A 12,392-nucleotide genomic window follows, 5' to 3' on the forward strand; every position below is an offset into this window, starting at 1 on the left:
CAGGAGGGAATAGAGGGCTGGAACCTGGCATCGTGGAAATAAATTTATCCTTTGGGGGATTCCCTCTCCACACTCCATCAAGAAAAAAGTTGTAACCCAGGGGGTGATCTGGCTTTGGGGTCAGGAAGGGGATGAGGGGCACCCGGCAGGGATGGACCATCGAGTTAAGGCTGGAAGGTAGGTTGTTGTGTCTCTGGGGGTTGCTGGGCGGGGAGATCTCCCTGGAACGGGGAGAGCTCAGCCTTCTCCTCCTGACTGACCTAGGACTCAACCCTCAGACCCCGATTAGGGTCCTTGGGCCACCTGCATCTCTCTGCCCTGTGCCGGTGGTGCTGACGGTCCAGAGGCTGGCCTCATAGAGAAGCTGCCAGGATCTGTGACAAGGGGATGAACGAAATGAGAGCCCTGTGAACGGAGCTGGGGAAGGCGGAGCGGAGGGTGGATAAGATAGCTAAGGACCAACAGATGCTTGGGCAGACAGACACGGGGAAAGAAGATGCAGGGCAATGACAGACACTCTCTCTGGAGAAGACGGGTGGGGGCCCCCACGGCCAAAGCAGCACCTCCCCACCCCCAAGCCCCGCGCTCACCCTCCCGATCCCAAAAGGCCAAGGCGCCCCTTGGGGCCCGGCCGGGCACACGGCGCTAGCTACAGCACTAAAGGCGGCGGGCCCAGGAAGACGGATGCGGAGAGGGGCTGGACCTGGCCGTCGTGGGAGGCTCCCCTCGCCCTCCACCTCTCCCCGCAGGGCCCGCGGCTGCGGGGGCTTGCCAGGGCTGGCCAGCCCGAGTCCTTCCCCCGGCGCTCCCCGCCTGAACCACCCCGCAGTCCCCGGGGGGGGGGGGCGGCCCCCGCCTGGCCGGTCGGGGTGCAGCCGCGGGCTGGCGCGACGTCACATGATGGCGCAGCGGTTGCGGCGCAGCGCGCCCTGGAAGCGCAGGGCGGCGTGCACGTGCTTGCAGCGGGCGCAGCCAACGCTCTTGAGCAGCTCGCTGAAGAGCAGCAGGATGTGCCAGTTGTACTTGGCCGAGCACTCCACGTAGCCGCACTTCCAGGTCTTGCGCACCAGGTGTGACACGTTCCAGCGCGGGATCACGCGCCCGCGCTGCAGGTCCCGTTTGTTGCCCACGATGATGATGGGCGTCTCCGAGGTGCCGATCACCCTGCGGGGTGGGAGCGGGAGGAGATTTCAGAACGACACAGCCTGGTCTCCCAACCCCTGGACTTCAAGAAGGGCAGGCTGTACCTGGTCAATACTGCTACTACTACCCTACCTCTGTTCCGGGCACAGTGCTCAGTCCTCGGGGTGCCTTATATTCTCTAACGGGAACAACTGATCTAAAAGGTGGGTCTGTTATCCCCATTTGACAGATTTGAAACCTGAGGCTTATCTGTTAACTGGGTTAAAGTGAACAGATACGTGGCCCTGGCAGTTTTGCTCCCAGAGCCCCGGCTCTTACCCACTGCATTAGACTAGTCAGCCACCCCATGGTAAGAAACCAAAAGTGAGTTATTAGGAATAGGGACAATAAAATGAGTATGTCTGGATGTGTGTGCAGGAACCAGAGGGTATGTCACCAATGCCCTCCTCCCCACCGCCCCCCCCTTCCCCTTTCCAGGGCTGTGGATAGCATTGGAGTCCCCAGAGGTGGACCCTCACCTCGTCTCTAGGATCTGCTGGCGGATGGTCTTGACGTACTCAAAGCTGTCAAAGCAGCAGATGTCGTAGACCAGGATGTAGGCGTGGACGCTGCGGAGTCCCCTGCAACAGGCGTCTGCCCACTCCTGCAACACCCGCAGCCGGTGCCAAGGTCAGAGCAAACCTGAGGGCTCCCTTTGCCCCCAGCCACCTCCAGGCATAGACAGAGGGCATTCCCTCCTGCCACTGCACCTCAAGCCTCCCACACCCACACATCCCTAGGAGGCCTGGCCCAGAGCAGAATGGAGGAGCTCGGTGGTGCAGCAGTGGCTTCCCCATCTCCAAGCCAGGATAGGGCAGGTCCCACTGCCTGACCTCTAGAGTCCCAGCACTCACTGTCGTGTGCATTTCTGGAGCAGAGATCTGCCTTGTCCCATTTCATCGCCCAAACCATTCATGCATTCCTCCATCCACTTGGTCCTCTGTTCAAGTACATGTGTCATGTGCCTGCCTCTAAGAGCCAAGCCCTCTGAGCTAGTTGTTCCATCTGTTGAAATCCTCTGTCTTCCAGTTTAAAATCCTTCTTCCTCCTCCAGGGAGCCTTCCTGCAAGCAGGGGACTACTCCCTTCATTTCTTGTGTGCTAAGAACACTCTGATTCTACCTTGGCCATTAGAGCTGTTTCCATCCCCAGTTCCCTAGTTCTGCTGTGAAGTCCCAAGAGGGTGAGAGCCAGCCAGGCCTGCTGTGTTTTTGTGTTGATTCTCAGCAGGCTCTTTCATTGCACTACTTAGGCTGGTGAGCTCTCTGTGGCCTTGAACCCCCCTTCTCCATGCTGGGATCCGTGCAACTTCGGCCTACAGCACTGCTCTGAGATTGCTACCCAGAAGTGCTCCTTCTGTTTGCTCCACGCTGCCCTCAGGATTGAGAAGGAGAAGACTTGAGGAAAAAAGACTGAGACTAGCTGCATAGTGGGGGCTGACTTAAACCAGGGCCCAAGGGCAGCTCTGGGGAGAGAGAGGTTCCTGAATGCTTATGGCAAATTCTCAGAGAGGGGCTGCTGTTCCAGAGGAAGAGGCCCCTGGAAAGGCTGAGTGTACTGAAGAGAAGATTCCTTAAGAGATTCATTAGCCGGGGCGCCTGGGTGGCTCGGTTAAGCCTCTGCCTTCGGGTCAAGTCATGATCCCAGGGTCCTGGACTGGGCTCTCTGCTCAGCGGGAAGCCCGCTTCCCCCCCTCTCTCTGCTTGCCTCTCTGCCTACTTGTGATCTCTCTGTCAAATAAATTAATAAAATCTTTAAAAAGAGAGAGATTAATTAGCCGGTTAACCTTCCAGCAGATGGCACATGCAAGAGCAGTTGAAGCCAACGGGTGTGTGGAAAGAGGAGGTCTCTGATGTTGGAGGAGGGAGAGGCCTCCGAGAACAGAGGGCACCAGGGTCTTCTCCCTTGAGGGCATGGGCAAAAGACACGGAGGAGGTGCAGGCTGGTGCCCTGCCGGCTTCTGAGTTGCCTTGGGGCAGGGGCCAGGCTCAGAGGACTCGGGCTGGGCTCTCCACCTCAGAGCAGGAATGAAAGAAGAAAGACTCTGATGGCTGGCCTGGTGGAGAGTTCAGTCCGGCTCCAGAAAAGCACATCCTGACTGAAAGGCTTAGGAGGCTGCTGCAGTGCATTTCCCCTGGGAGATGATGTGGCTTTTTTTTTTTTTTTTTTTTTTTTGTGCTGAGTTTTAACTTTGGTGCAGGGGGAAGATACTGGGGACAAATCTAAAGCCAGGAACCAGGGGGCTGGATTCTCGGGCCAGGGATACAGGGAAGAGGGCAGTGCCTTCTGGGAGCCTGGGACCCTCTGGTGCATGGGGTTCCTCCTCTCACCGCCAGGAGGAATGGGAGCTAGGGGGAAATGGGCACAGAGGCTCCCACCTTCTTCCAGCTCTCTGCTGGGGAGAGGGAACAGCTGCCAGCCTCTGAGGGTGACAGCCTCACCTCTGCCCCCACATGCTGCCTCCTCCAGGGGGCCTCCAGGCTGCCTTCCCTCCCACTGCTCTCTGGGGGCTCCAAAGAGGAGAGGAGGAAGGCTCCTGATTATTTGGGTTGTGCCTTCACCCCTGATTGAAGGGAGGGAACAGGAAAGCTCAGCTTTTCTTCCAAGCTAGCTCTGTGCGGGGTTCCAGACTGGAAGTGACCATCTTGGGGCTGCATCAAGACCGGGGAGCAGGGGAAACTGAGTCCAGTTCTAAGGACCTGGGAGCTGAGGGCGGCTCTGCCACCTGGGTGCGGACCCTGCATTTGTTGTTCATTTCTCTAAGGCTAGCTTTCTCCTCTGATGGGAGAGGGGCTACAGGGGGAACTGCTGAGGCTCAGACCACTTTCCTGGGCTGCCTCTCTGCTGTCATTGGAGAAGAATGTATTTCTCTTCTCAGACAGGGGCCAGTGAGATTCTTAGCTTTTATATTTGATCTTTGAGGATGCAGGGTCCCTTCTCGGTATGTCTCTCCTCAAAGTCACTTTTTTTGTGCTCCAGGGCATCCAGGAGAGTCTAAAACTCAGGATCAACCAGGAAGAGAAAGGACAACAACCCAACAGAAAAGATGGACAGAGGACTTAAGAATTGTGAGAAAAAGAAATGCAAAAGCTCTTATGCCTATGAAAAGATGCTCAGCTTCAACCATCATCAGAGACACAAACCAAAACCACACCGAGACTATCACATCTCATCTATCAGACTGTCAGAACCCCCCAAATTGGACACTAGAGTCTGATGGCCAGGCTTCAGGGAAAACAGCGCTCACATACACTGCTCTCACAACAACAGAAATATGCAACTTTCCTTCCAAATTCAGCTGCATTTATCCTTTGACCTAGCAACGCCGTTTCTGGGGCTCGATTCCACAGATACGCCTCCCCCTGTGCAGAGAGACCATGGACCAGGCTATTGGTGCGGCAGACTGGAAGTTGGACACACAAGAAGGGATGCCATGGTCCCTCTCTCCAGGGGGGTGTGGCACAACCGTGCTACTGACATTCAGATACCAGCCCTCGGGGAAAATCTCTAGGTTATAATGTAAGGCAAAAAGACCAGGTGGAGAACTTTTTTTTTTTTTTTTTTTCTGTAAGAAAGGGAGTGGAAGAAGAACACATTTTCTTATTTGTTTAAAGAAACTGGAAGTGTGAATAAAAAGCCAGCGAGGATGGCCATTGAGAGTGGGGCAAAATCAGGGTGAAGAGGGCAGGGCGGGACTGGGATTTCTCTGGGTGTACCTTTTTGCAGTTGGGACTTTTTTCCTTTTTCCTTTTTGTTTTTTTTATACAAATTTAGACTTTGAAACTATGTCTTACCTATTCCAAAACTGGAATTAAATTAAAATTTAATCTACAACACAATGTGAACGAATAAGCCACGCTCAGTGAGCAACACTGGAAGGGAGACTGCGGACACACTAAGGCCTCCATTGAAGTCTCCTCGGAGGAGAGGCACGATGCCCTGACCCCGGACACATGGCCCCGACCTCGTGGTTTCCAAGGGGCAGATCAGGCTTTTGTCTTCGGTGTGGGTCCCTCACACCTGGGGCGGGATAGCCTTGTGTCTCTGGACTTGGGCCACAGTCCTCCTGCCCGGAGTTGCCAAGACAGTGCTGAGCCTGAGCCGCTGCCCCAGAGATGGCTGGCTTTGTGGTCACAAGTGGCCAAGCTACGACCCCTGCCTGTCCTTCCAGAGAAATCTCCGAACATTCCCGTCAGGGGCTTCCTTAGGTGAACAAATGCCTCTTAGTGTTGAGCCACCAGAGGCGGAGAGAGAGAGAGGGAAGGAGGACCTGGTCCCTGCAGGGTAGGGAAAGGAGCACTGTCAGCCAGGGCACTGGGGGCACTGGAAACCAACCCTGCAGGAAGGCTGCCCCGTGGGCTAGTCCAGAGGCCAAGGGGCACAGCATCACTTAAAGAAAGGCCTTTGGATGAAAGACTGGTCGGGGCCTCCCGTCTCCAAGAACCCACCTTTCCCAGGCCCTTGCTTTTCCTTCTGCTGCCCCTTCTACAGACGCCATGGGTCTGAGAGCCTGGAACACTAGCAAGCATCTAGTGTTCCTGCCCTGCTTTCCACTGCCCCTTCCCCGCCCAGTCCCACTCAGCAGACGCAAGGCCGCCAAGCACACACTTACTGCGTGTGTGACCACTGCCTGCTTGTCTTCACCTGACTGTGAGTAGAGTAGTTCCAGGAGAGCACACTGCACATCTGTTCTGCACGCCATCCCATCGACCCTGGCGCCCAGCCTACCACACGTTACATGCTCATGACATGCATGTGGAATAAAGCGGCACCCAAATGTCGGCTCTAAGCAGGGTGGCCCGCGGTGCGGCACGGAGCCCTTGGAGCCAGAGGATGGGGACGGGGCCAGAGCCCAGAAAAGGTGGGAGACCAGCTTCTCCCCACCCCACTCGTGCCCACCAACCGCTGCCACCCCCCTGACTCCCCAGTCGGCTGCCCCAGCGGGTCCTGGGCCCTCGTACCTGCAGCGTGTTGACCGGGAAGGTGCTGATGGGTGGGAAGTCGAGGATCTGGAGGTCGTGCACGTGGCCGTTCATGACGACGGCAGGCAGGTAGAGGCGGCGGGCGGTGGTGGGCACGCAGGCCTCGCTGAACTCGTTGTACAGGAACTGGCGCACGATGGCACTTTTGCCCACGCCTCGCGCCCCCAGCACGGCCACCCGGTAGGTGGAGACCATGCCTCCCGCCCCGCTCCGCCACCGCGTCCTCGCCGCTGCCTGGGGCTCCCCCGGGCTGCATATTCCAGGGGCTGGGGGCTCAGCCACCGTCAGGACCCACCATTGCTGCCCTTGCTTGCCCTGGGCCCTCTGCGGCCTCCACCTGGACTGTGGGGACAAGAGGTGGGCTTGGTGGGCCCGTTTTTCCCTGGATCTGTCCTGTTACTGCCCCACCTCGGGGACTCAGCTGCAGCAGCCGCTGCCCCTCAGCATGCCTTCCCTTTCCCAGAACACCTAGCCGCATCTATCCGGAGTCTCTCCATTCTCCCTTCTCCGTCCACTCCCCCCGCCACCCTCTGGTGGGAATCCCTCTTTCTGTATTATGACCTGACTCTTGGCCAAGTCTGGCCCACCCTCATACCCCCACCAAGGCAGGCTGTAACGCAGAGCAACGCACACTAGATTTGCTCCAATCTGAGCTTTCCCACAGAGCCCGGGGGGAGCCGAGTCCAGGGGGGCTCAATGGAGGCGCTCCCAGCATTTTGTGGAGAGAGGTCTTAATTGGGCAGGACGTCTTACAGCCCTGCTGCCAGGAGGTACCTGCCAGCAGCCGACTCAAGTTACCATGACAACCCAAAATATCCCCTATTTCCAAATGTCCCCCAGTGAGAAGTCTGGACTGATGACCGCTTTGGCCCTGGAGCCCGCCACTTGGGGAGCACTTGGTATTAGCACACCCACACAGTGGCCATTGGCAGGACAGGATCCCTCAGGGGAAGCAGGTATTGCCACTTTAGAGAAGATTCAAGAGGGGGCGAGAAGGGGGCCCAAGGGCAGCTACTCCCCTCCGCAGCGTTGTTGCAGTCCCTCCAACTTCCAAGTTCAAGTTCTGGCTGGTGCATGCCTATAGTCCACCGGCTACATCTCATTTCCTGGCATCTCCCCGAGCTCAGAGGGTCTGGCACACAGCAGGTGCCCAGGAAAGGGCTGCTACAGGCTTGGGCCTTGCTCTGGGTTCAGTCGCTCCTTGCCTGCTTAGTTTTGGTGACTTTAGAGCTTAGGTCTAAACCCCAGCTCTGACATTTCCTAGATGTGGTCCAAGGGTGCATCACCTACCCAATGAGGGCTACGCTCTGCCCATATGTAAAGTGGGGTTAAGAGTCCCTATTCCTGAGATAATCCAAGTCAACTGTCTTCTCTTTCTGTGAGGGATGGTGACCAGGAAGGCTGGTACTAAGCCTGAGACTTTCTGTCCAGGGACTGTTCGCAGGAGGGTGACACCAGCGCCTGCTCCCTGGGCCCAGGGCAGATGGGTGGGCTGGATTCCCACAGGACCAAGCATGCATTCTTCTCTGCGGATGCATGTTCTTTCCATATATGCCCAGTTCATGTCTGAATGGCCCTCAGTCTGGCCTGACTCAAAAAATCCAGTCCACTGGGTAAGTGTACACACAGCCTAGTAAAACGTAGGGCCGGATTTGGGGTGAGAGCCACCAAGGTCTGACTCCCAGCTCTGCCACCTAAGAAGTGGTCTTGGCCCAGAGACTTCCCCTGGTGTTGTGATGCCGTGAAAGTGATGCTGAAAGGAAAAGGCCAGGGCCTGCAACAGCAGGTGTGCAATTAATAGTGGCCACTGTTGGGTCCAGGGATTCCTCATCCATCTGAGGTTTTCTAAAATCTCAATGGGACTCCTAGCAATCCCAGGAAGGGTCACTACCCACTCTTGCTCATGTACTTGGGGTGTGGGGTGTGTGTGTGTGTGTGTGTGTATGAGAGACAGAGAGAGAGAGAGAGACTCTTCTCCCCGTTTTATTGAAGGTAAAACCAAAACCCCAAACCAGAGGCTCAGGCAAGCGGAGACCACACACAGAGCTGAGCTCTCAACTAAAGACTAGGACCCTGATTCCTTTTGCCCCATATGGTATCCTTTCTCCAACAGGTGTTTATCTACTTCCCTGGGCTTCCCACTGGGGTAAGGGCCTGTCCCTCCTCCCCATAAATCCCTTTAGGCCCTGGGCCCCTCAGGCCTCCCTGGACACTGTCAGCATGGCAGACAGCCTCCGCTTGGTTAATTACATAACCAGCACAAGCAGCTGGGGAGGGGGGCACCTGGGGGAGGAAGAGAGGGCAAGGAATGCAAGAGGAGTCCCCCCACCTCCCTCTGGGTGTGGCCACTTAGAGGGATCTAAGATGTGTCCTACCTGCAGATTCTCCTGGACGCCACACTCCCTGCGCAGAAATCAACCCTTTCTGGAGAATAGCTGGGAAATAAACGGGGATAGTGCTGTAGCCAGGGAGGGGGTGCAAGAGAGGCCACCACTGGGCTGGGGCCAGCCTCCTGGAACTCACCAGGCTCGAGTGTGGCCCTGTCCCTGACTCAGAGGTGATCGGTGCCCCCTCCCTCTTCTCTGGCAGGAGTCCTGGGTCTAAGTGCCTATTAACCCAACGTCCCTAGCTGGGTGGGGACTGAAGGGGGCTGTCCCGAGAATCAGGGCCCAGCCCCCTGAGCGCGACCTCTCGGAGGCCTGCGCTCTGCAGTGAGTCTGCAGACAGCGCCTCAGCAAGAGAGGCAAGAGACGGGGGACACACACGGGGGCCCAAGCCTGCTTCTTTTCCCCTCCCTGGATCTGGACACACGAGTCCTACCCCAGACTGATAGCCCTGGCTTCGCGGGCCCATGGGCCGAGTCACACGTCTGCCCGCTGTTTGTCCCCACACGTTCATGTGGGAGTGAGCGGGTGGGGGCGTCGGAGGCTGCTGGGCTCCCCATGACCTGATTGGTGGGAGTCTGGCGGGGGGGATGCCGGAGCCCTGCCTGCTCTCCGCCTCCAGCACCTTGCAGCCCCCCCCCCTCCCACCGCCGCCAGCTCCCGCTCTCACGTGGCCGCCCCGCGCAGCTTCCCCGCCAGCCAGCCGACCCCCTCCGCCCTCCTCGCCCCTGCCCCCAGGCCCCGCCACCTCGCTCCCACCAGCCCACGGCCCTGCCCCGCCCGCCTTCCCTCCTCCCGCCGCTTACCCGGGGCCGTCCTAGCTGCCCCCGGCCCTGGCCGGCCGGCCGGCGGGGCCGCGCTCCCCCCGGGCTCCGGCGCTGCCCCTCGGCTCCCCGGCCCGGGGGGAGAGGGGTGGGGGCGCCCCCGGCTGCCCAGTCGGCGCGGGTTCAGCGGCGGGCGCGGAGGGCAGGTGCGGGCGCCGAGGGGGCAGGAAACCTCCAGCCCAGCGCTCCCTCCGGAGCGCGCCGCCCGCTCGCGCCGGCAGGAGGGAGGCGGAGGGGAGCGCCAGGCCGGGCGGCGGCGGTGGCAGCGGCGGCGGGGGGGGGGGGGGGGGGGGTGGTGGTGGTGGCGGTGGTGTCGGGCTGGCGTTCCGCTGGGTCCCTGAGCCTGACAGATTCGCTCGCGCGGGCCTGGAAGAATTCTTCTTGAACCCCGAGCCTCCTTTGCACCCCCTCCCGACCCACGCCGCCAGATTTTTAGCTTCCCACTCCCCGAAGGGGGTGGGAGGAAGGCACTGGAGAGGCCCTAAAGCCTTCTGCTGCACTCCAATTCCTTCCCTCTCCACCCCGCCGCCCTCCACGTCCAGACTAGCTTCCCTCTCTAGATCTCCCTCAGACCTTTCCCAGGCCAGCGCGCTGGCCGCACCTGTGTGCCCCTCACTCAGTGCTGGCGACAGCGTCCCGCTTCTCCGCCGCCGCACGGCGAACGCCGGGCGGTCACTCTCGCCCTTCGTGGCAGCGGAGCAAGAAGGACAGACCGGGGTAGCCGCAGAGCACAGCTTATCTCCTGCCAGCGAATGACCTCCACTCCCCTAAACCGACTGCCCCCCTCTCTTCTCCAGACTGGGAGATAGCAGCGTTTGCCAGGGGTTGCAGGCACGATCACTTATATATTTATTCTAAAACCACCGGCGACAGCGGCATTCGCCGTCGATAGCTCGCATTCCGCCAGGGTGTACTATGTGCCAGACACCGCGCTCCAAGCTTTGCCTGCGTCCTCAGATTCAATCCTCCCGGTTCTAGGAGGTTGCTTTTACAGATGAGACCGCTGAGGCCGAGAGGGGCTGAGTAACTGGTCTTACTGAAGGGCAAAATTTGGAATACAAAGATGGGGAATCCTTACTTGGGCGGCCCTCCCAGCCCAAGGGGGAGAAGCAGACCCAGCCTCACGAATTCTGTGCTGGGTGAAAAGCCTAGGTTCTGGAGGAGGGCAGGAGGGACGAACTAGTTAGAGTCATGAGGCTCAGAGGAGGCAACTTTGAAGGAAGGAGCCTTGAAAGAAGTGGATTTGGGGCAGCGGGTGGGAGGGAGGCTGTGGGAGAGGAGGGCTACAGGTGAGGGAAGGCAGGAGCAGGTACAGAGCTTTGCAAAGGGAGTGCTAGGAGCAGAGAGCCCAGGGCCTGCAGCTTGGTGAGAGGAGGCAGGGAAGGGGCTTGAGGTAAGGTCTCAAAGGCGGTGCTTGCTGGGTAAGGACTTGGATTAGCCCTGGGCAGGATAGGAAGGCGGTGAAGGGTCTCTAAGCAGGGCAGCCACCTGGCCCAGAGTTGCAAAAATGAATTTTTAGTTGCCTGCAGGTCAGAGAGAAGGAAAGGCAAGCTCAGAGCTCTCTCCCGTGCTTTACCCCTGGAACCCAGCATTACCCACTACGACTTTCTAGACTTTCTATTACTCATGGGCTCCAGATTCCTCACCGAGCCAGTTTCCTCCTCCCTTTGGGCTCTGCATTTTGGGCATGTTCCCAACTGCTCCTCCTCCCTCTCCCATCCAGACAAAGCGTAGTGGTTATGAGCCTGGACCTCAGAATTGGACAGATCTGGGTTTAAATCCTGGCCCACCTTCTTACTATGTGACTAAAGGCCCGTAACTTGAACTTTCTTAACTCTATTGCCTTATTTGTAAAGTGGAGATGTGATCAGTTGTCCTCAGGGCCTAAAGGAGCTACAGGTACAGAGAGGTTTTTTGTTGTTGTTTTTGTTTTTAGGTGTAGAGAGTTTGTTTTTTTATTTATTTTATTTTATTTTTTTAAAGATTTTACTTATTTATTTGACAGAGAGAGATCACAAGTAGGCAGAGAGGCAGGCAGAGAGAGAGGAGGAAGCAGGCTCCCTGCTGAGCAGAGAGCCCAATGCGGGACTCGATCCCAGGACCCTGAGATCATGACCTCAGCCGAAGGCATCAGCCTAACCCACTGAGCCACCCAGGCGCCCCAGGTGTAGAGAGTTTTTAATCACAGTGCGGGACCTGGAGGAAGTCTCAACGTGTGACCTCTATTTTTTCTTGCCTTTTAAAAAGACATACAGCTATTCATATGGGAGGTTGGACACCACCTTGGGAAAGCGTTTCCATTTATTCTAGCTGGGGTCTTAGGGCATTGGGGTGGGGTATGAGAGGGACCAGGAAGCAGCTAGAAGCAAATACAGGGCTGAGAAGCATATGGCTTCCTCCCAGAAATATTCCACCTTGAAGAATTTGCAGAGAGAAATCAGATTTTATGGGCCCTTTGTGGGGCCATACCAGGGGCACTGAGAGCATTTCCTAACTTGACTAAATTGTCTACAGCACCATCCGTCCTCTGTTGTATCTCGAAATCATTAATGCTTACTTTGCCCAAGGATCTCAGACTTTATGTCTACTCCCCTGGCCATGACCGCCACCCCCCATGCCATCATCCCCACTCCCCATTTTCTGGTTCTATTTCCCCCCAAGTGGAGTAGAAATATAATTTGTGATGCTCACACTCATGCCTTGGTGCCAGGCTTCTCAGAAACTTCTCTTGCTAGAACACAAAGCCATAGGTTAATTAAGGGATCTCATCCTTGCCTTCAGTGGTAGGTCATTTAAAATAGTATTTTTATATAAAAAACAAGCAGCCACAGTACTAACATAAAATGTAAAATATGCCTGCATTTAATATTTAGCTAGGTCATTTAGTTTTTTGAGAGTCACTTTGGGCTGAGAACTTACACTGGCAGGGCCTGCTCCCTCTCTAATTACCTTGGTGAAAAGGTTTGAGGCGCCCTGTCCTGGAGTCTGTCTGACCTTGAGCCTCACGTGGCTCTGGTTCAG

General features: G+C 57.1%; 1 protein-coding gene across 3 annotated transcripts; it reads right to left on the bottom strand.

The window, feature by feature from the left end:
- Positions 1 to 30: 30 nt before the first annotated feature.
- RASL10B (RAS like family 10 member B) lies at positions 31 to 9,623 on the bottom strand. 3 transcript variants are annotated; one of them, XM_059380565.1, is made up of 5 exons: positions 9,354 to 9,623; positions 8,539 to 8,598; positions 6,143 to 6,505; positions 1,662 to 1,786; positions 31 to 1,164 (listed from the first exon to the last, which is right to left on the bottom strand). In XM_059380565.1, the coding sequence occupies exons 3-5, from the start codon at positions 6,356 to 6,358 to the stop codon at positions 894 to 896; spliced, it is 612 nt and encodes a 203-aa protein (XP_059236548.1). In that variant the 5' UTR covers positions 6,359 to 6,505; positions 8,539 to 8,598; positions 9,354 to 9,623; the 3' UTR covers positions 31 to 893. The 3 variants fall into 3 exon arrangements, with proteins under 3 accessions (XP_059236548.1, XP_059236549.1, XP_059236550.1); XM_059380566.1 differs by lacking the exon at positions 9,354 to 9,623 and adding an exon at positions 8,687 to 8,709; XM_059380567.1 differs by lacking the exon at positions 8,539 to 8,598.
- Positions 9,624 to 12,392: the final 2,769 nt, after the last annotated feature.

Source organism: Mustela nigripes, chromosome 16 (assembly GCF_022355385.1).
Source record: "Mustela nigripes isolate SB6536 chromosome 16, MUSNIG.SB6536, whole genome shotgun sequence".
Lineage (NCBI taxonomy): Eukaryota > Metazoa > Chordata > Mammalia > Carnivora > Mustelidae > Mustela > Mustela nigripes.